The sequence below is a fragment of the Spinacia oleracea genome, chromosome 3 (genome assembly GCF_020520425.1).
Source record: "Spinacia oleracea cultivar Varoflay chromosome 3, BTI_SOV_V1, whole genome shotgun sequence".
Taxonomy (NCBI): Eukaryota; Viridiplantae; Streptophyta; class Magnoliopsida; order Caryophyllales; family Amaranthaceae; genus Spinacia; species Spinacia oleracea.
The window spans coordinates 157,143,781-157,164,621 of record NC_079489.1 but is presented as its reverse complement, the minus strand read 5'-3'; the positions used below and the strand labels follow the sequence as shown (position 1 = coordinate 157,164,621).

The window sequence follows — 20,841 nt, the reverse complement described above, 5'->3', positions numbered from 1 at the left end:
CAAGTATCACAAAGTGGACATACATCAAAGGGAAGAATATTTCTCTTGTGAAGTGCATCTCTAAACGGTTTGCTTTTGTGACAAATTTGCCACAAAAGTTGCAAGGTTTGGAGGAATATCAAGTTTTTAAAGCCAATGAAATTTCATTTTCGGAAATTTTCTTGAATGTCATGGGCAATCCAGGCACTTAAAGAAGTGAACCCCATATTGGGGTGTCCTCTATATCAGAAGTGAACCCCATATTGGGGTGTCCTCTATATCATTCAGAGGGAAGTGGCAAACCTTGAACTTTTAGAACCACATCTTGAGGTATGATAGTTGATAATTTAGTCAAATTCCAATCATTTGAATGGAAAATGAAACTTGAAACTAGTAGATTACAATCAATAGCTTCTATGCTACGATTATAATAAGTCATGAGATTACCCTGAACGACCAAACTATCTAGCCAAAAATTAATGGATTTCCAGAAGAAATTTCAATGCACTGTAATTTAGTAGGGTGATAGTTTTTTTGTAGAAGAAGGAAGAACAAACATATGCCGGTAAACCTTCTAAATTACTTTGGAGTTTGGATTAGGATAGTCCTTCCCGCCTTGGAGAGATAATTTGTATGCGATGGGTTAATTCTAGTTTCATTTGCATTATATTGTTGTAATCAGCTTTTGTGAGTTCATAAGATGAAAAGTAGGCACCCAGATATCTACCTTTGTAATACAATATTTGACAAAGTAACAAGTTATTCTTGTACAAAAGTTTGAAGAATTTTTGCATTTCCTGCAGATGTATTGAAATACAACTTAATAACAATAGCAATTTGCTAAGACATTATACTAAATCAACTCCCAAGAAAAAAAAGAAAGAAACAAAAAAAGGATCCTAGAGAAAAATAAATAAAATTAACCCATCTACACACTATTTTCACATAGTATACAACCACAAAGATCCATCTAACACCACCAAAGAACTTCCAATTTGTTCAAGAAATAACATCTACTTGTATTTAACACTATTTCTCACATAGTATACCACAACACCGATTCGCCTAGTAACCACCTAAATATAAGATATATTCCAATTGTTGAAGAAATGTCATCAACCAACATCTCCGGTTACAAGTTACCCTTCTTCCGGTTATGTATTATAGAAACAGTCGGAAACTTTAAGGTGATCTGCAAGCCGATGAATACACGATTCAACAGCTTCTGTATCAGGTGATACAAAACCGGGTAGCTGAGGTAGACAATCAGGCATGTATGAATCCCTTGTGTTGGGGGGGTGGAAGAGAGATAGCACAGCTCGGCAGAATATAAATCTGAATGGAATTAAACACACAAAAAAACAGTGTAAGCTTTGTAAGTCTCGAAAAGATTTTTTTCATGTTACTTTAAACTCCCTTCCTATATATAGTTCCCCTTCTTACTTTGTCTCAACCTTTCCACTCTGAGAGCATGTTTGGTATAGAGGTTTTAAGTGATGGAAATGGAATCAATTAACTATTCCCATTATCTAATGTTTGGAATGAGAGAAAATGGTAACTGTTACCACCCTTTGTTACCTCTCCCTACCATATGGTAACAACATTGTTACCCTCCTCAATCCCCAATTTCTTACAAGTGATTCCTTACATAAGGTATACCAAATAACTAATATTGGTAATAGCTAACACTACCCTTTTCCCCTTCTTATCTATTTCCTTTCCATTTCCTTTCCAAAGTTTATACCAAACATGTCCTTAAGTGTAATTAGTCATCCTTTACTACTTTTCTAAATCACCGTGCCAAAAGCTAACACGAGGATTACTTTGAGATCTTCATCCGTTTATGCGTCATTCATCAAAGAGTACTCAAAAGCCCAAGATATGATACATCTATCCAATTTTTTCTATGGGTGAGGAGTGATCTCAACTAAAAATAGAAAGAAGACCACTCGGCCTGTTATAGAGCTATATGAAATCATGAATATCAAGGAAATGAAACTTTTGCTTGTACATTTTCTGCAGGATAACAGTTGATCAGTTCAATGTGAATAGTTAAGTTGGAATTAGCTCAGTTAACATTCAGCCTCTCTATATTCAATTCTTCATCCCCCATTTCCCCAACATGTCAAGGCTCAACTCTCGAGCCTCTTTGATCCTTCTCTTGATCTAAGTTGAAAATTTACCAGGAGATGTCTTAAAGCAGATAATAAAAGGACCGAAATACTGTACCTAAGAATAATGCGACGGAGAAAAGGATCTGGAAGTACTTGAGCCCAAACAAGGTCGACTTTCGTTGATGAGCATAACATCACTTCCCATTTGGCGAAGGTATTTGCAATTATGTTTTCAGCCTCATCATAAATGTCCTGAAGAAATGCTTGTTGTTAGTTGTTACTTCTAAATCCAAACAATATACGAAGTAATTGAATTAAGTTCGCCAATCAAAAATTAAGAAGTTCAGAGTAAATGTTGAAAGCTCACTGTATCTCTATCAGATGCAGAGAGGCCAACCAATTGGCAAAACGCTAGCAGAGGGGATGTCAGAAACAGAGTGAACTGACTCCCATATTCAACTGCATCGACACTAGGCGGGCTCCTGAATGATGGCCTTGAGGGTGAAAGCAACAGCGCGGATGGCTCCCCTCTTTCAGAACCATGAATAACCTGCAGATAATATGAACAAAGCATGATCACCTCAAAAGGAATAACACATGTTTACATGAGATAGTCGGGGGAGAAAAAAATGTAGGGAAAAAAAAAACTTTTTTTCTTTTGCCTCTCAAAACTAAAGATAGCTGTGGGCCGACCCGGCACGAAAAAGCCCAGCCCAGCACGAGCATGAAGTCGACCCGGCACGAAAAAGCACGACCCGACCCGACAAAACACGCTAAATTTAGTAATATTAGACTTAGGCACAACGGCCAGGCCCGCCACGGCAGCCCGTGGGCATGGGCCCTGTTTTGAACTTTCTCGGCCCGGCACGATGCAGAGGGACCTAGCATGGGCCCGGCCCACGGCCATCTTTAACCATAAATGTCAAAACCAAGGGTCAATGGAACTTCAGAAGAGCAACTTTTAAGAGAAAAATCATCTGAAGCGAGTGATATACTCTTTTTTTATATGGATACTTGATTCCCTGTTTCCGATTTGTGTGCAATACATACCAGAATAATAACAAGGACAGGTAATAGAAATTTTGTAAAAAACAATCCATCTAGCAAGAACAAGTTTTGACAAACCTGCCTTGAATGCATGGCTGTTATCACTATCAATAACCAAGAAGAGAGGCCTTCTAGTGAAGGGTAATAGATCTCCAGGATAGAGGTTATTGGAACCTGAAAAACCCAAGAGTATTCTCATAAGTTACAGTTGAAGCTAAACAAGAAAGTTCGAGCCACGCCTCGTGAAATAAAGTAATGACAAACTTTTTCTGCATTGTGCACACCTCCGTTTCCACGTGGACTTAAACACAGGGAGTTATCATAAAAGCTACTTAAGTATCCCTTTTTATTATTATCTCCAGGAGACAGGGTTTGATCATGAACAGCTGAAAGCAACACTTTACTCTTTGAAAACCTTCTAGAGCCACCAGAGCTTTCAGCACTAGTAGAAGTAGAACTAGGTGTTCCTGCAAAAATATAGGTTGATCACAACATTAAGAAGATGAGACACCAAACGCATTATAAATGATGTTAAAAAGAAGCTATTTTACCCAAAGATGAGGACACGTATATTAGTATAATACTATCAGGTGGGAGCTCCTCACACATTGTTGCAATTACCTGCCAAAGAAGCATAATCATCAAAAGAGTTCCTGACCCGAAGATTGTAGACAACCCAAAAGAAAGAGGTCTATCACTATGACACCATTATGAACAAAATGATGTTGCTTATTGCCAATTATGAACGAAATGATGTTGCTTATTGCCAATTATAAACGAAATGATGTTGCTTATTGCCAATTATGAACGAAATGATGTTGCTTATTGCCAATTATGAACAAAATGATGTTGCTTATTGCCAATTATGAACAAAATGATGTTGCTTTTTGCCAATTGTGAATAAATGATGTTGCTTATTGCCAATTGTGAACAAAATGATGTTGCTTATTGCCAATTATGAACAAAATGATGTTCTTATTGCCAATTATGTACATACGAAGTACAACATTTCCCAGCAGTATCAAGCAAGATCATGTCAAAGACATTAAGACAACTAGACAAGGTTCTCAACATTTCATGCCTCCTATGGAGCAAAGTTCTGAATTATTAGCATAAACTATTCAGTTAATGCCCCTAAACCCAGAAACTCAGCAAAGAAAAAGCATAGAAGGAGCTATATGTTGGATACTCACAGCAACTACGTGTGTTGCAGTCGGCCGATACAGAACTGCTTTCCTTGGATTTGGGGGCAAGGTCGGGTCAGTCAAATCAGCAGCCAAATTTATGTCAATTAACCCAGAAGTGCCAGAAAAATCCTTATGAACACCATTTCCAATAGGTTCATTTTGATTCTTTTGGTAAAATGATCCGCTTGACTCCCATTCTAAACATTGCAGCATTCTATATGTGTCTAACGTAACTTCCGCAAACTTAACCTGAAACATATAGCAACCAGTCAAATGATTCTGAATTTAAAAGCTCTGCTTAAGAGTCCGACAGAGGTGGTCATCAAAGTCAACACAGCTCCACATAAATATGGCACTCACCTCATTCCGGTGATAACTAGTCAACACTGCATCTTTTAACTTTAATACTTTCTTTGCATGGAATCGAGCCACATACGGCAACGAGTCTGGATGAGTGTCAAACATGGCACAATAACGCAATGGCCGAGCATTTGGTAATGGCTTGTCAACATTTACAAAACGGACAATCTCTTGAACCACTTGCTTCCATTCTTTGAAGTTAGTTTCCTGAGAACACACTTTTTTTTTAAAATAAAATAAAACCTCAATGGGGAAAAATTCACATAGTATAAATATGATTCCGTGGAACATAGTCGCAACTAGTAGCAGAAAATAAACAGCCAGGCTGGCAATGGTTCCATAAAGTTATCCCCCGCAAAAGAAACTAAAACCTGCACTGGAAAGATCATAATTTCTTTTCTCCTATAGATGCTGAAAAGTTCATGGTAGTTACTTGACAACCAACTTAATCATTAATGAATAATCACATTGGATAGCCCTTTTCTAGAAATAAGTCCTTTTCAGCATTGACATGTGAAACACAGCTAAGGAATCACTTAAACCATCCAACCAACCCCAACCCCTTCTCAGATGCAATGTGTTGATACAAGTCAACGACAACGGAGATTGTTAACTAAAACCTTTACAGTGAACAATGTCAACAAATGAGATCAACCCCATTTTCTTGTTACTAGGTGGCAAAAGGACAACGATGTAGAAGTCATTTAACCTAAATTGTTGGAATTTACCCTCTAGAAACCTTAAAGCCCACATCTATTAATACTCCCAATTCTTCATCCCATCCTTCTTGCAACTTAAGAACCTAAACCCAGCCTAACCACAATTCCTTAATCAACCCGAAAAATACCCCACGATTTCGAGCAATCAAAGAAATTGCAACATTGAAAGCTATGGTCAACCCTGATCTCAACAGGCAACAGCAGTTTCACACTTTCACCTCTAAGCAAATTGCAACATAGTTACACAATCAACCCCATTTTGTTGTTACTAGGTGGCCAAAGGACAATGATGCATTGATACGTCACTTAACCTAAATTGTTGACCTTAAAACTCACATCTGTTATAACTCCCAATTCTTCCTCCCGTTCTTCCTGCAACTTAAGAACCTAACCCGAAAAATGCCTCACGATTACGAGCAATCAAACAAATTGCAAAATTGAAACCCATGGTCAACCCTGATCTCAACAGGCAACAGCAGTTTCACCTCTAACCAAATTGCAACATAGGTACACAGTCAACCCAACATATTCAATCACATACCATAAAAATTCAATTAATCATTACCCAATTCCTCTAAATTCAGCAATCGTAATCATAATCATCACAATAACAACCAAATCTTAATCCCAAAATGATTGGGGTTGGCTAACATGAACCATCATAAGAAATGCTAATCATAACAACTAAATTATAAAATTAAAAGGGGGAAAGAAAGAATTACCCGAAAAGTAGCACGGCTATCATCAACAAGAGCTTTAAACCGGTCAACGAGCAAATCAATAACATTACGGCGATTCAAAATCAAAGCAACCAACAAAAAACGAGCATAAAACCTCAATTCCTTAAACCTAACACTAACCCCACCATGTTCTTTCCCACCTTCAAAGTACCCTCGATTAAGAATAGCCTCATAGAAAACATACGACTCCAACAAAAACCTAGCCTCACTACTCCTCATGTACTGCCCGAAATACAGCTGCCCGATCCGAGACGCGATCTCCCCGATTTCCCACCTCTGCAGACCCGACCCGACAAGCTTCGCCCGGTTCTGCCGCTGGTACTTCCACACCCTCATGTACGCCTTGAACACCTTGTTCAGGTACCGGGCCGGGTTCGGGTCGGGCCCGAAGGACGGGAGGTCTCGAACCCTAGAAAACTTGCGGTCGGCCTTCTCCACTAAGGCCCGGAAGGTTCGGGATGGGTGGTCTTGGGTAGTGGTGTACTGTTGCTCCTGTGTGATTTCGACTCCGCCGTTTCGCAGGGCCATGTTGAGGGTTACTGCCGCCGCGTGGTGGCATTTATACGGCGGTGCGAGGTTGTGGTGTGCCGGGAACTTCCGCCATTTTTTTCTGGAGAGAGAAAATCAAAGTTATGTTCTGGTTCGATTGAGTAGTTTGGAGAAGAAGAAGAAGAAGTGGGTGGTGGGAATTGGCGTGGGCGTGAGCTGGGTGGTGTAGGTGAAGTTTCCCGGGAGTTGAAGAAGGAACACTCTTTTGTTGTGCTTAGCTATTTTAAGTAGTTTTTTCTTAATAAAAAATAATATACTTATGTAATTGAAAAGTACAAAATTAAGAAACCACTTTAGTTAAGAATCTACCAACTAATTTTGCTTTTGAAAAGGATAAGTGTTTTATTAGATCAAAAAGGTGTTGTGTGTGTAAGGAATTATGACAAATAACGAGAATAATTAGAACAAGCTTAACTGTAATAATGTTGAGGTGTGTGACATTAATCCTTCTCTAAAGTTGATTTTGGTCCGTTAAGTAGTAAGTATACGTAGCAACCGATTTCAGGGATACCGGTTATTTCTGTGTGCATCGTTTCTGAAAGTGAATGTGAAAATATATGGGGAAAAACAAAATCAAGGTAGTAAAAAAGGTCACGGCCGACCAGCACGTTATGGTTAATAGAACCACCTCTATTGTTTTCTAACAAGTCATCATTGAGTGGTAGTATATACGGAGTATAACGGAGGTAAGGAAATGTGTTTTTTTTTTTTTTTATCAATATGGAACAAAAGTAAGTTTCCTTCTTTTGAAGCATTATATTGGGGGAACAACTTCAATCGTATGCATCTGTAAGCGTTATAGAGGGACATATGATTACAAACGAATTTATATTATATCGGAGTAACTTTTAAGTACTTTTAATGTTTTTTTACATTCTTTACAATATTTACTGTACAACCGCTTTAATGTAATTGTTTGTGTTATTAGATTGGAACTAGTACTATGGACTAGACTTGTTTTACATTATGGAAATGTTGAGATAACTTTTAAGTATTTAAAAGCTAATACTTCAGTGTTATAATATTCATGATATCTACTGTTGTAACTTATTTTCTTTATCAAGTATGGGATATCAACATTTTCTCCCCCATAAATTAAACTTTTTGAAATAATTAGGAACAACATTATGAGATAAGACGAGCATACTTTCGGTCAAATGAATATAGTTAATCCGTACATGTTTTATGTTTTTTTACTATTTGTGTCTTAAAGAGTTAAGACCAAACTCGATTTATCTTTTTTTTTTCCCTACTATAAAGGGTTCCCCCCGCATTTACGAGTGGACTAATCTCTCACGGGAGTTTGCATGGGTACCTCGATGGACAACATCCCTTCCAGTTGAGATTTTTTCCATTCTCAAAGCTCGATTTATCTCATTTTAAAAGTCCTATTCGATTGTCTTAAGACCAAAATGTCCGGGTTAGTAGATGTCAATTTATGATAATTTGTTGTTGTAATGACTAAACACAAATTCTTATTTACAAGGGTTGTACAATAAATATTGTACACTGGAGTTAAAGTTAACTCAAAATGCTTAAAAGTTAAGGTATATATGTAAAAGTTATCTTTTTTTAGTGATAAATTTTTTTATTTTAATAAAACTTATTTCTTCAAAATCACTAATAATGTATAAAATTAATCATTTAACCCTTTGAAATGTTTATCTATCAACTATTTTTTTACTAATATAAAAGTTAATCAAAATTAAGTTAAAGTTACAAAAAATGGGTAAAAGTTATCTTGGTGTACAATAAATTTATTATACACCTTGTGCGCGCAAGACCTTTTGATGACTAAATGTGCTAAATTATTTGAAAATGCCATATTTTAATGTGCATTGTAGTATAGAAAGTGCACAATATCATTAATCGAATAAATTAAACTATAGATTTACTTCGCACAAATGGAATTAGAGGTTAATCAAGTGAGATGGATAAAGGTCATGTTCTTTTTGTATGGTCTGGATTTTACTGGTCTAATCTGATTTGAATTTTTTTTATTTTTTTTTCCAACTTGATCTTTTTTTCTGGGTTAGTCTAAATTTTCTTAACTAATTTAACCTGATCTAATTTAGAAAAATAAGTATAATACTCATATTTCGTATAAAGTAATCCGTAAACAATAAGAATAAAGCGAAGAAAAACTAGCATAAAGGAGGGAGGAGAAAGTCAACAGACAACTCGTACACAGTTTAAGTTTGATTGGATGATTGATCGTGGAGGTGACTTTGGATCCTGTAAATAATCAACATAATCAAGCACTTCTCGTGGCATTATTCAAATAATGGCCGACTTTGGGGACACACTTACACAGTTAAACACTAAAAAGAGAGTGATAATTATCATCAGAAAATATTACAGATGAAACTACAATATCTCATGTAAATATGTTTTTTTTTTAAAGTATAGATTATTAAAGATAAAATAGAGTATGTGGATCGGATATTAAAAAGCAAAGTGTTGCAAATAAAAGAAGCAGATAAAGTATTTTCTACGGTTTCGGTAACAAGGTTAAATATAAAGTGTGTATAAGACCTTGTAATAGCCTAAGGTAATGTTTGATTAACATGAAAAATCATTAGAAGTATGATTTCCTAAGAAATTGAAGATTGTAGGATTGTTTGGTTGACAAAAATATGAGAATTCATACTTCCTAAGAATTTCCACTTCCTATAAAATGGAGGAAGTTGCTTACCTAGGTTCCCCTAGGTAAGTTGAACTTCCCATGGGAAGTAAATTCTCATGTTTAACTAAACAACATCACCCAATTCCTAGGAAATGCTTATACATGGAAAATACCTCTTCCTAAGAAGTTCTATTTCCCACGATCAACCTAGGAGTGTGCACAGTCCGGTCCGGACCGGACCAATAGATTCCGGCCTGGTCCCCGGTCCTTGAAAATATACGATTCCGGTTTTCCGGCCCGGTCCGGTCAAAATCCGTAATTTTCCGGTCCGGACCGGTGACCCGAAATATAATGTTAAAAATATAAATTTTAGATAGAAGATCCCAACTTGTAGCCCACATACATTAATCTCGCCCAAAAAAAAAAGACTTTGGAGATTTTTTGTATGTCATTGGCCTTTATCCCCTTTAAATTAAGTTTATGATGTGATGTATGACATACTTAAAGAGAAATATAGGTTGTAAAAAGATAAAATGTAAAAACAATTTGAGTTTAAGATTGTAAATCGCAAAAAATCTGTCCGAGCCGGTCCGGACCGGATCTGAATTTTCTGGTCCGGGTCCGCTCCGGTCCGGTCCTCGGTCTGTGAATTTTGAAAATTTCGGTCCACCAGTCCAACCGATTCCGGTCCGGTCCAGTTTTGAACCTGTGCACACCCCTAGATCAACCAAACGACCCCTAATACTATGTACGACGTTGGAAATAGATCAATATAGGTGTGTTATTTTCATCTGAAATCTCTTAAATTTATTTAAATTAGCTTGATGGTCTCGTTGGGATTAGTAAATCTAAGTGCCATAAAGTAAACTTGATTAGGGAAACTTGTTGTACATGATTGGAGATAATTGCAAAAGAATAAACTTGAAAGAGAAAATATATAAGTGTTTTTTAAGTTCATAATTCAATGTAAATCATATAATTTGTAAAATAATAAAACAAAAAAGTTTAAAACTGACGGTGATACCGAACGAATTATGTAAAATCGGTCCCATTGGTTTTGGTTGGACCTTCTGAAAGAAAAAGATTATGTTGATTCTCGTGGGGTACAACTCCAGCTTTCTCCATAGTACAATGACTACAATCAGTTACTCCATAATCTATATGAGGGAAAAGAAAGTCATTTCTTTTGCTCTGCAACTAAGTACGTAGCACTTACTAGATGATAAAGGTCGCAAGTTGCAACAATATTTATTTGTCGCAATTTTACATGTCGAAGTTTAATTGGTACGTATAGGCGCCACGTAGATTATGCATCATCATAATATTTTTACTATCAATTCAATAATTTTACTATGAAAAAATGTAAATAACGTAGTCGATATAAAGAAGAAAATAAATTAGAATATTAAGATTTTCCTACCTTTTTTTGAAACATTTATAATAGGTTATATAAGTTAAATATTTTACTTTACAATTTAAATCATGACACATAAGAATGCCATGTCATCATTGTGACACGGCTTAAAGGTCGCATGTTGCGACCTTTATCATTTTCGATTGAACTATTGATATTGAACTAGTTTTTTTGGCCCGTGCGACGCACGGTTTATATATTATAAGCAAATTACATAATGATGTTGATATACAAATTAAAGGGGCAATGAACTAAATAATCATGTGTTTATTAATTGGGAGTTTTAAGAATGTTAAAGTTTTTCCATTCAATATTTAGGAGAGTTGCACAAAATAAGTTAAAATATACTCCTAAATTAAAAGAGATTTTAAGGTGGTGACAAGTTGCATGCAAATCTTCCTGGTTTAAAATATTAAGATAGGTGTATAGAAACAAAAAAGAAACAAAAACATTTTGGCCTCTCATTCGACCTGATAAGTCTGAGTCTAAGTCTAAATCTGGGTCTGAATCCCAATCCTATCGATTTTGAATACCTTAACCATAATTCTTGAGATTCGAAATGCTGTTGAATAAGTATAAATGGACTTGTTCCCGATGAGGATTTAGAACACTAATGGGGCCGACCAGATCTTCTCTGCTTTATGTCACCGACTGTAGCCTGCACAGTAAACGAGATTAACTAGATAGCCTCGGGGTGATTCAAGTATCCCATCCGATACTTACCTTAGTTAATATACATTGGCTGCTCTCTAATAAATGTAAACTCTAATGAACTAATGATCGTGGATTACATACCTTTGACAATAAATGACGATCCATATGGACCATATATATAGACGGGCGATCCGTATCGATAATAAGGTCTATAACATGTAAGATAACGATATGTACCTTTAGAACTGATGTGACTTATTCGACCTAATCAGTCCGAGTCGATCCGAGTCCATATCAATTTTGAATACCTTAACTATAGTTGGAATTTTTAGAGTAGTATTATCAGTAATTTGACTAATAGTTACAAAGGCATCAAAATTAAAGCCGTTGAACGAAATTGAATTGAAGTTAGCATAGCTTATGCGCTGTAAATCACATGGATAACGGATTCATCATAGTTGTGGTAGCAATTTGCCACTGCACGTCTGCACGTTTATAGTTGTGTAAGCTTTATTTAATTAATTCTTAATTAAACAACACCGTGAAAATAAAATAAAATAAAATATTTGGTCCCTAATAATCTAATACTCCCTCCGTCCCTTAATACTCGATCTGTTTTGACTTTTTGCACTATTCACGTTATTCACTTTGACCCCTATTTTATTTCTAGTATATAAAAATAAATGTTAGTATATAATTATATATTGTTGGCTTCATCTTAATATATATTTTCAAAATATTATATTTTTATAAGTTTTTATAATATGTAGTTAAAGAAATTGGTGGTCACAATTGTGCATCGACAAACGTGTCCGGTCAAAACAGGTCGAGTATTAAGGGACAGAGGGAGTAACAAATATAGTATACAAATGAATCATGATGCCTACGAGGGTGGTTGAAAACTTGAAAATACTCTTTTGGTTTCATAAATTTCCTCACAAGGAAAATGAATAAGTTAATGTAAATGAATACTTGTAAATTAATTTCCGAGAAAATAATTAAACTGTAACGTGGAAACTAGCACCATAAAGTGAATCAGGAACGAGTAAATTAATATGGAGTAGTTTTTCTTTGGCATGAATGAAATTAAATGAAAATAAGGAGACCTTTTTGAAACAGTCGAACCCGAACTTATATTTACATCACGTTTAAGTGTTTAACAATTAACACTTCAATAGTTTCATTATTTTGTGAAGTTTAAGAGTAACATACCCGTTAAAATGATGTGCATGGATAGCCCGTTAAAATGATGCTCATGTTAATTTCAACGTGGCTCTGATCGTGTTGTGTAAGACTAGATCTGGTTATTGGACACGGTAGTCCAATGAATATAGGGTTAGGGTCAAGTTAATAGGGCTTTTATTGGACAGGGCTCTTATTGGACAGGGCCAAACTTATACTACAATTATTTTGAAAATTAAAATCGTAATTATACAAAAAATTACGTGCATAGCTTCGTATTTACTTGTACTTGCACATGGCTCTTTTGTTTTTCATTTTTCATTGCTCGTTTATTGACCCGCCCACTAATGACCCGTTATTGACCCGCGACCCGCTTTTGACCCGCCTATTATCGACCCTCTAAAAATGACCCTTTCAATACCCGACCCTCTTTTGACCCGCACCGACCCTGACCCGCACCGACCGATAACCAGGTCTATGTAAGACTACTAGCAGACTCATGCAACTCAACTGCATCGGCCAATGGTAAGGACCACGTACGCGTGTTATCACATAATGAACGAGTTTAGCAATAGGTAGGTTAGGTAACCAAAGTAAACTGATAGAAGTGTCTATTTACATATTCTGAATACCTCGAGCAATTAGCTAGAAGACTATGTTATAAGTCGTGATTAAAACTGTAAACGAGACTATAAACTTTTTATAAACATCGTCGATCTTATAAGCAGAAAGCTACATATACACTAATATGATTAAATTGTTGTACTTTATAACTAGAAAGTTACACTAAATAGTACTTTTTTTTATATAAGAAAATAGTTATGTTTAGCTATTTACCTTTTATTAATAAAAAAATATGTATTAATATAAGTGTTAATAATATCAACATTTTACACAAAACTTAATCAAGAAGACGCACTAATCTTTGATGCGATGGTTTATGAATTTTCCAACACGAAATTCTTCATCATAAGGAATCTTCTAAAGTTCTAAAGCCACCCCCTCGACTCCTATTTCCAAAGTCAAAAAGGAGTAAAGTGAGAAAATAATAAAGAGATAAAAGGAGCATGAAAATATGGATAAATGATTATGATGATTACAATAACTTAAAAGAAACACCACAATATTGTTTTCAATTGCATAAGTAAACGCTTAATATGATAAAAGTTTCATTAAAGGTACAAATTTGTTTAAGTTCTGTTTTATTCCTTTTAGTTTCATTTATTTCAAGTTTAATAATAATAAAAGAACTAATAAGTTCAGAAAAATTAAGATAAGTTTAAAGGATATCTATTTACACCGATTTTTAAATGTACTAAAGTTATTGTGGACTTTGCCTAAAAGAAACGTCAATAGCTTGCTTTTAATTTCTTTTGGCATGTTTTTTTTGGTTCTACTACGAGGAGTTCCCACCGACTTTGGCGAGTGGACTAATCTTTCGCGGGAGTTTGCATGGGTACCTCGATGAGCAACATCCCTCCCAATTGAGGTTGTTTCCATTCGCAAGGCTCGAACCTGAGACCTTGGTTAAGGAGCAAGAGGCCATTAACCACTCATGTCAACCTCATTTGGTATGTTAATTGGGTTATTATGACATTAGTACAAGCCAAGATCGTTCACTTCAAAGGTCAATAAGATTAAAAAAAAATGTGAATATAATTGAACGGTACCTAAGTCGGTGGAAGTCATAGCTTAGACGAGAGAAGGATCTGAATGACTGACTATATATAAGCATGACATAGTTTCATCCTGCTCTATTTTTCAGCATGATAGTGAAAAGATCGGACGAAGTATCTCTATTATATAAGCCAACTCCTGGGGACATTTTAGTAAATTAACTTTTCGTGTCCTCATGAAATTTCTAATATACCCTTCAAACTTCAGCTCTTACCCAAACCCTTCGCACTCCCTCCCATAGTCCCGTTCGTTTTGTTCTCTCTCTCTCTCCTCCATCAGATCTCAAACCTCGCTTCTCCTTCGATCTTCGCCGTCTTCGCTTCTCAAACCTCACTGACCGCACAATCTCTCACACCTCTCAACTCACGCCTTTTCTCTCTCCTCTAAACTCCATGGTAATTCTGCAACTCCCAAACCCTAGAAATTCAATGAAGAACCCTAACAAATTTCGAAGATCTAGATTCCTCATTGTGGAAAAACAACGATGCAGGCGCACAAAGTACGGATTGCAAAATAGGGTTCCAAATCAAGACGGCATGTCGATTCTCGCAGCGGAGATGGCAACAGCGGGCTTCTCCTCCGCCGGGCTCTCCCAAACCCTCCAAACCCTACAATAAAAAATGAAATGCGATCCATAAAGCTATGAATCCGAATTACAGTATCTTTACAAATAATTCAAATCCTTACTCAAGCTTTTCGCGGATCAAGCGGCTCTCAGCTTCAATTCAGTTAGCGGCATTGCCTCTGACACACCTTGGTGATAAGGCCATGTTCTTGGCTCACATGACTCCGTTTTACCCTAAGGAGCTCACCGTTCTTCTTCGAACTTCCGGGAAGTCATTGTAAGTTCCCTTACAAACACTGATTTTATATTATGAATTTTTGCTATTTTTTTCCAGATTTTTTAAAATAGGATTCAACTGCAATTTTGAATTTTGCTCCAGAAATTTGTGGGTTCTTTAATCCGAAATTGAAGTTATATGTGAATTTATGAGCGTTAAACTTTGTAATTCTGAGAATTCTGGATGAAAATTCTGTTTATTTAGGTTAATTTATTGAACATCGATATCAATTTCTTTAAGCGTTAAACCGTTTAATTTGATTCCTGACACATACCCTAAATTTCTCGCTTTCAAAGAGGTAAGCTCCCTCCCTCTCTTAATTTCTTCGGGTTTGGCGACGGCGGTGATTGTTCAAAAAAATTGGAACTTTTTCTTTTTTCCAGTGGGATTGTTCTTGAAATTGTTAGATTTATTTGAATTAAGCAATGTGAAATTGGGTAGGACTCTAATATTTGATAGCTTGACTTGCATTTGCTGGGATTTTGATTTAAAAAAATCGATTTTTTTTCCTGGGTAATTGCAATCTGTCAAATTTCTTGCTGTTTGTTGCTGAACAGTCATTTGAATATAATATAGATTTGTTCAGGATTGAAATTAGTATGATAGGTTTTGATTATAAGGAAAAGAATTAAAATCTATCTAGCTGTTGATTCCTTCTGCCATTAGAATTTAGGAGTGGGAATGGTGAAAAGTGTCTCAATTGTTTGTAGGTGGGAATTTAATGATCAGGACAGGAAAGCGTTAGAAGAAGACCCTTCCGTATTTGATTATGATGATATAAAATCGAAAATGGTTCAGCTGAAAGCCGAAAATAAGCAGCAGCGCCAGGTAATTGTCTAATAATTCAGTCATGGTGTTTGTTAATTTGGATATCAATAATTTTTCTGATCTTTTTGTTATTTCATGTAGTTATTTGAACAAATGGAATGAATAAGAATGAAAATGCAACACAAATCCAACAGAGCATCTACATCTGGCACGACTACATGTATATTCAAATTTGCACTTATGTTCAACTTTTAGGTACTTCACGCTTCATAATACGTATTGTCAATATTTTGAACTAAAAAATTACGAATCAAGTTTACTAGACAACAGTTTAGTGTCATATTATAGTTTCTCTATGAATCATGGGTTTGTGCTTGACATCAGTTTAATGGACATAAATTTAGATAGTTTAGTGTCATATTATAGTTTCTCTATGAATCATGGGTTTGTGCTTGACATCAGTTTAATGGACATAAATGTAGCTTGGACTATTGGAGAAAATGTGATTTATGTCGTGTCTGCCCGATCATGTGTATTATTGGTTTGCTGAAGGAATGCAGTCATTTATGGTTCATCCTGTTAGAAATAAGTACTAATTTATGTAATTCATAGATTTTAATTATGGAATACCTACTACTTTGCAGTGTTTATCTTTTGAAATCGGTGTTATGAATCAATTAGACTGCATGTGTAACTTTTAGATTGTATATTTTGTTGATTTATTTGCAACGATGCCATTTTTAATTTAGAGTGAACGATGATGCGAAATTATACGGTAAAAACGGTGGATTATTTACATGCCATTTTCCGCCAAGAGGAGGAGAGAGAGTGAGAAAAACATGGGAGGAGGAGAGTGAGAACGTGGTTTATGGGGAGTGTAGGGGGAGAACTAGAAATGTCTGATTACTCAATATATTGCTGTAAAAATTATCAATCGAGCTGTAAAAATTACTCAATATTGTTTGCAACAGTTATTATTTGGATCGAATGATTTCTGGGAATATTTGTTGTTTTGATGCTTTATATGATTCTATGTTCATTTTCCTGTGAGTTAGATTACGAGTTTCGTTGATTTTTGCTGGTAATTTGATATTTAGGTTAAAAATGACTACAAATTCACTGTTTTGTTGTAGAAATATCAGAGATGTTGTATTAATCGATGTTAAAGTTCCCAGAAATTTTAGCAACCTAGCTTCTTCAATTCAATTCAGTTTTGATCAAATTGTGTGATTTTTCAAAATTTTCATCGATCTTTGTCTGGATTTGGTTGAATTTTTTGCAGGTCGAAGTCGAAGGATGACTCTGTTATATTTTTTGAGAGAATATCATGTGAGGAATCCGAAAAAGTTGAGATGATTAGCTTCGAGAAGAGCAGTGATACGACGCCCTGTCAACTCATCGCTCGATGCTTATGGCTTTTGTTGTTGCTCAAAACTGTGAGATAAAGGTTAAGGTAATTTTTCTGGATTTCCCCCCTCTCTCTCTTTAGCTGAGGTCTTTTTGGTGATTTGGAGATATTGACAAAATCAGAATAACTGGGATTTATTTAGAATGCAATGGCAATAGCCTATTATAGACTTAGCTCAAATAAATGTATTTTTTTTGTCATATTGACATTATAGAAACTTTGTATCTATGATGTCAATATGAGAGAACACTCAAATGGTCTGGTGACTGCTGTTCTTATTGCAGAAACCTCAGCAAACTAAATCTCCTCAAAATCTCCGCATGTTTTCCTCAATCATTAGACCAAATTTCAAGGCAAATTACCAATTTCTTTATTAGTAGAAGACATTTGTTTCAGTAATTCGTTCATAAGACGGGAAATTTTGAATAAATTATGCTCCAGTATGTATTCCTGAATAATTACCTAAAATGGAAATGTTAATCTTGGTTGATGTGAAGGCCAATAAATTAACTGAAGCAATAACCTGGGTATACTGATGTTTAGACATTCAACTCATTTTTTGTCTGATTGAATGTTTCAATTGTTATTGTGATTTTCCTGTTGTGCATTTTGACTAAGAGCTACATTATTGTGTTTGTTGTTGTTATTGTGATTTTCCTGGGTATACTGATGTTTAGCAAAATTAGACTGATGTTGTTTGCTATGCATACCTGATTTTTTCGTGTTTGTGTTGAGTAATTTTCTGATGTTGGTTTGTTGTCTGCAAATTGATGTTGCAGAACTTGGATTGTTGATTGTAAAAGAGTTTCCACAAAAGTAACATGCAACCTTATCTTCATCCGTGAAGATGAAAGACTGGAGCAAAGCGTGAATCTCCTAAATGCCGTCACTTGATTGACAATAGTGATGTAAGACAAAGTTTCCACCTGCTGTTCTAAACCTATCATATCAGTAATTTGATTACAGTAGCAAGATTTTAACCTATAAGAGAATCCTGATGGCAGTAAATGTGCCTGCTTTTGCGGCAGAAACAAACTATTTTATATTTTTAGTTACTTTGGTACTAAGATTTTGATTTTTAGTCATGTAAGCGCATGAATATTAAATTGTTTTACTATTTAGATTTTTTTAAATAGGGACGATTAATTTTTTTTAGGTGTATTTTGTGATCATTTTTTCTTGCATAGTGCTCCATATTTTTGTAATACTACAATCTCCATTATATTCGCACGCATCTCACGGTTTAAGGGGATTTTTTTTTCTTTTTTCTTTTTTTGCTAAAAATATTTCACCATATTATGGTAACTTTTTTATTGCCTATTATCCGATGTATTATAAAAAAAAATTGGTTTTATACTCACGCACGCATCGCGTGCATATAAGACTAGTAAGTATGATAGAGTAGCCCACCAAGGTTTGTCACGATTCCTCAAATTTTTTCCAATGTGAAAAAAATAGTCTAATACTCACATGTGGATTAATTATACTCTTAAAAATATAATTTTTAACAACATAATATTATTTCTCCTGACAAAACATATACTCCCTCCATTCCTTAATGTTCTATCCGTTTCCTTTTTAAGCGTTTCTTTTGTTCTATCCGTTTCTATTTTTGGACATACATTTTATCCTAAAATACCTTTACATTTCTATCTAATTACCAAAATACCTAAAGATTTTACCCATATTTCCACCTAAATTTCCCCACCCCTATTATTTAATTCTTTTCCCTTCCCCATATACCTACTCTCTCACCTCCTTTATCACCCATCATTGCCACTCCTCTCTCTTACCTTATTTCTTTATTATTTTCTCTCTTCTTTTTTTATTATAATCTCTTACATACAATTATTTTTCTTACACCCAATCATTACACTTATACCAATACAAACCAAGATTCCAATTTTCTTAAAAACCACCCACTTTTCCAAATGGATAGAACTTAAAGGAACGGAGTGAGTACAAGCATGATAGTGTAGTCAACGATCGTTATAATTCGTAGGTTGGTCAAGATTTCTCAATTTTTTTTTCAACGTGAAAAAATTAGTCTAATACTCATATGTGAATTATACTTTTAAAAATATAACTTTTTTTTAACAAGATAGAATATATCTCCTAAAATAAAGAAAGACAAGTATTGTTTATTTTCCATCATGGCTGTGGACTACTCGATTGCCATCTACTAAGTCACCAGGAACTACGGATAATGCTTGACCTTGTCATTTTTGCAGTTAAAAGATTTATTATCTGCAAGCTGGGCTAGTTACTGTTTTACTGAAACTGCACCAACACGGAAACAAGTTAACCAATTTAACTACGTAGATTTTGACTTGAGTGAGTTGAGTCACTCACAATCATTGCATAACTGATGGAGCTCGAACCTGTGATCAGCTTATGTTAGTTTAAAAACATGCGATGTTATGTCTGTATTATACTTTGTATTGTATTAGTGTGTTTGTGTATTTTTCAAACAGATTTAAGCTCTACGTAAGATCGACCTATATAAAATGATTGGATGAATCATTGGTTGTTACCCTTCCCTTCAGGCTTCAGGAGAGGGAGGCGTTCTAGACCTCAATTTTTGTGTGCGTGTGTGTGGAGAGAGCCACAAAGGGCATAGCAACAAGTGATGTAGACGAGATTCGATCTTAGATCTTAGGTACCCCTCTCAAAATTTTACGTCTTTACCAACTAAGATAATTGCATCCACCTTTCTAGACCTACTAGCATGTATGTACATATTCATGGTAAATGGCATGGGCCGAATGGCACATATAGAATTATAGAGCCATATAGCTATGGGCTATTTAAAACTTCAAGTCTATTCCAATTCTCCTTACAAACTAAAGCCCGCAAACTTAATTATTTTATTTTTCTGCAAATGTATACTCCGTAAGTCCGTATCATGTATTCATGTGGATTAACACATACTCCTTACTATAAATCTTATTATTAAAATCGAATTAAGGTATATTCTATTCACTTGATTTTCACAATATAAGTATGAAATTATTTTAACTAGTATTGAAGACCGTGCGATGCACGGATTTGCAATGACGGATTTGTAATGAAAAGTACATATTTCTCCTATTATATCATCATATACAGATAGGTATTTTATAAATTATAGCCATGATATAAAGTTAAAATAGGTTATTTTTAAGTTGGAGTATAAATATGTTATTAATATTTAAAATGTTTATGCATAAGACATGCATATAATTTGTATAAGTATATTATTACGAATATGCATAAAACAAATAGTCCGTAATAAATTTGGAATAAATCGCATCAATTTCTTACAAACCGCATTTTAGGGTCCTAGACCTAGCCCCTATTGGCCTTAACATTCCACCTTATCAAGTTGATTATGAAAGTTTAAAGTACCTCCTATTAACGCATGTAATTGTATAAGCATAACTTTGAAGTTTCCTTTAAATTAGAACATTAGTTGATAAATTATCTTTCATAAATGACCCCCAATTAAACAAAAAATAATAATGTATTAATAGCACAAACATGGACACATGAGTTTTTACCATAGTTTGATATTTTGTAGTCATATTTGTCAATCA

The 20,841-nt window shown here is 35.0% G+C and overlaps 2 protein-coding genes across 4 annotated transcripts; one reads left to right on the top strand and one right to left on the bottom strand.

The window, feature by feature from the left end:
• Positions 1 to 701: 701 nt before the first annotated feature.
• On the bottom strand, positions 702 to 6,919 carry LOC110791866 (uncharacterized). 2 transcript variants are annotated; one of them, XM_021996636.2, is made up of 9 exons: positions 6,129 to 6,917; positions 4,688 to 4,894; positions 4,334 to 4,576; positions 3,692 to 3,761; positions 3,425 to 3,607; positions 3,223 to 3,314; positions 2,461 to 2,643; positions 2,209 to 2,345; positions 702 to 1,314 (listed from the first exon to the last, which is right to left on the bottom strand). In XM_021996636.2, exons 1-9 carry the CDS (start codon positions 6,672 to 6,674, stop codon positions 1,134 to 1,136), a joined length of 1,842 nt encoding a protein of 613 aa, XP_021852328.1. In that variant the 5' UTR covers positions 6,675 to 6,917; the 3' UTR covers positions 702 to 1,133. The 2 variants fall into 2 exon arrangements, with proteins under 2 accessions (XP_021852328.1, XP_021852329.1); XM_021996637.2 differs by lacking the exons at positions 702 to 1,314; positions 2,209 to 2,345 and having other exon boundaries at positions 2,478 to 2,643; positions 3,219 to 3,314; positions 6,129 to 6,919.
• A 7,716-nt stretch (positions 6,920 to 14,635) lies between these two features.
• LOC130470221 (uncharacterized) lies at positions 14,636 to 17,293 on the top strand. 2 transcript variants are annotated; one of them, XR_008930143.1, is made up of 4 exons: positions 14,636 to 15,090; positions 15,801 to 15,918; positions 16,000 to 16,113; positions 17,141 to 17,293. XR_008930143.1 is itself a non-coding variant. In XM_056839872.1 (3 exons), exons 1-3 carry the CDS (start codon positions 14,891 to 14,893, stop codon positions 16,018 to 16,020), a joined length of 339 nt encoding a protein of 112 aa, XP_056695850.1. In that variant the 5' UTR covers positions 14,636 to 14,890; the 3' UTR covers positions 16,021 to 16,377. The 2 variants fall into 2 exon arrangements, 1 of the variants encoding a protein (XP_056695850.1); XM_056839872.1 differs by lacking the exon at positions 17,141 to 17,293 and having other exon boundaries at positions 16,000 to 16,377.
• The last annotated feature ends 3,548 nt before the right edge of the window (positions 17,294 to 20,841 follow it).

What these genes read in the sequence shown, in the direction of transcription:
- LOC110791866 (XM_021996636.2), bottom strand. Translation starts at nt 6,674, where the DNA reads ATGGCCCTGCGAAACGGCGGAGTCGAAATCACACAGGAGCAACAGTAC. An exon ending in CTAGTTATCACCGGAATGAG is followed by an intron (nt 4,577 to 4,687) that starts GTGAGTGCCATA and finishes TATATGTTTCAG; the next exon opens with GTTAAGTTTGCGGAAGTTAC. An exon ending in AAGTCCACGTGGAAACGGAG is followed by an intron (nt 3,315 to 3,424) that starts GTGTGCACAATG and finishes TGGGTTTTTCAG; the next exon opens with GTTCCAATAACCTCTATCCT.
- LOC130470221 (XM_056839872.1), top strand. Translation starts at nt 14,891, where the DNA reads ATGAATCCGAATTACAGTATCTTTACAAATAATTCAAATCCTTACTCA. An exon ending in CGAACTTCCGGGAAGTCATT is followed by an intron (nt 15,091 to 15,800) that starts GTAAGTTCCCTT and finishes AATTGTTTGTAG; the next exon opens with GTGGGAATTTAATGATCAGG. An exon ending in AAAATAAGCAGCAGCGCCAG is followed by an intron (nt 15,919 to 15,999) that starts GTAATTGTCTAA and finishes TATTTCATGTAG; the next exon opens with TTATTTGAACAAATGGAATG.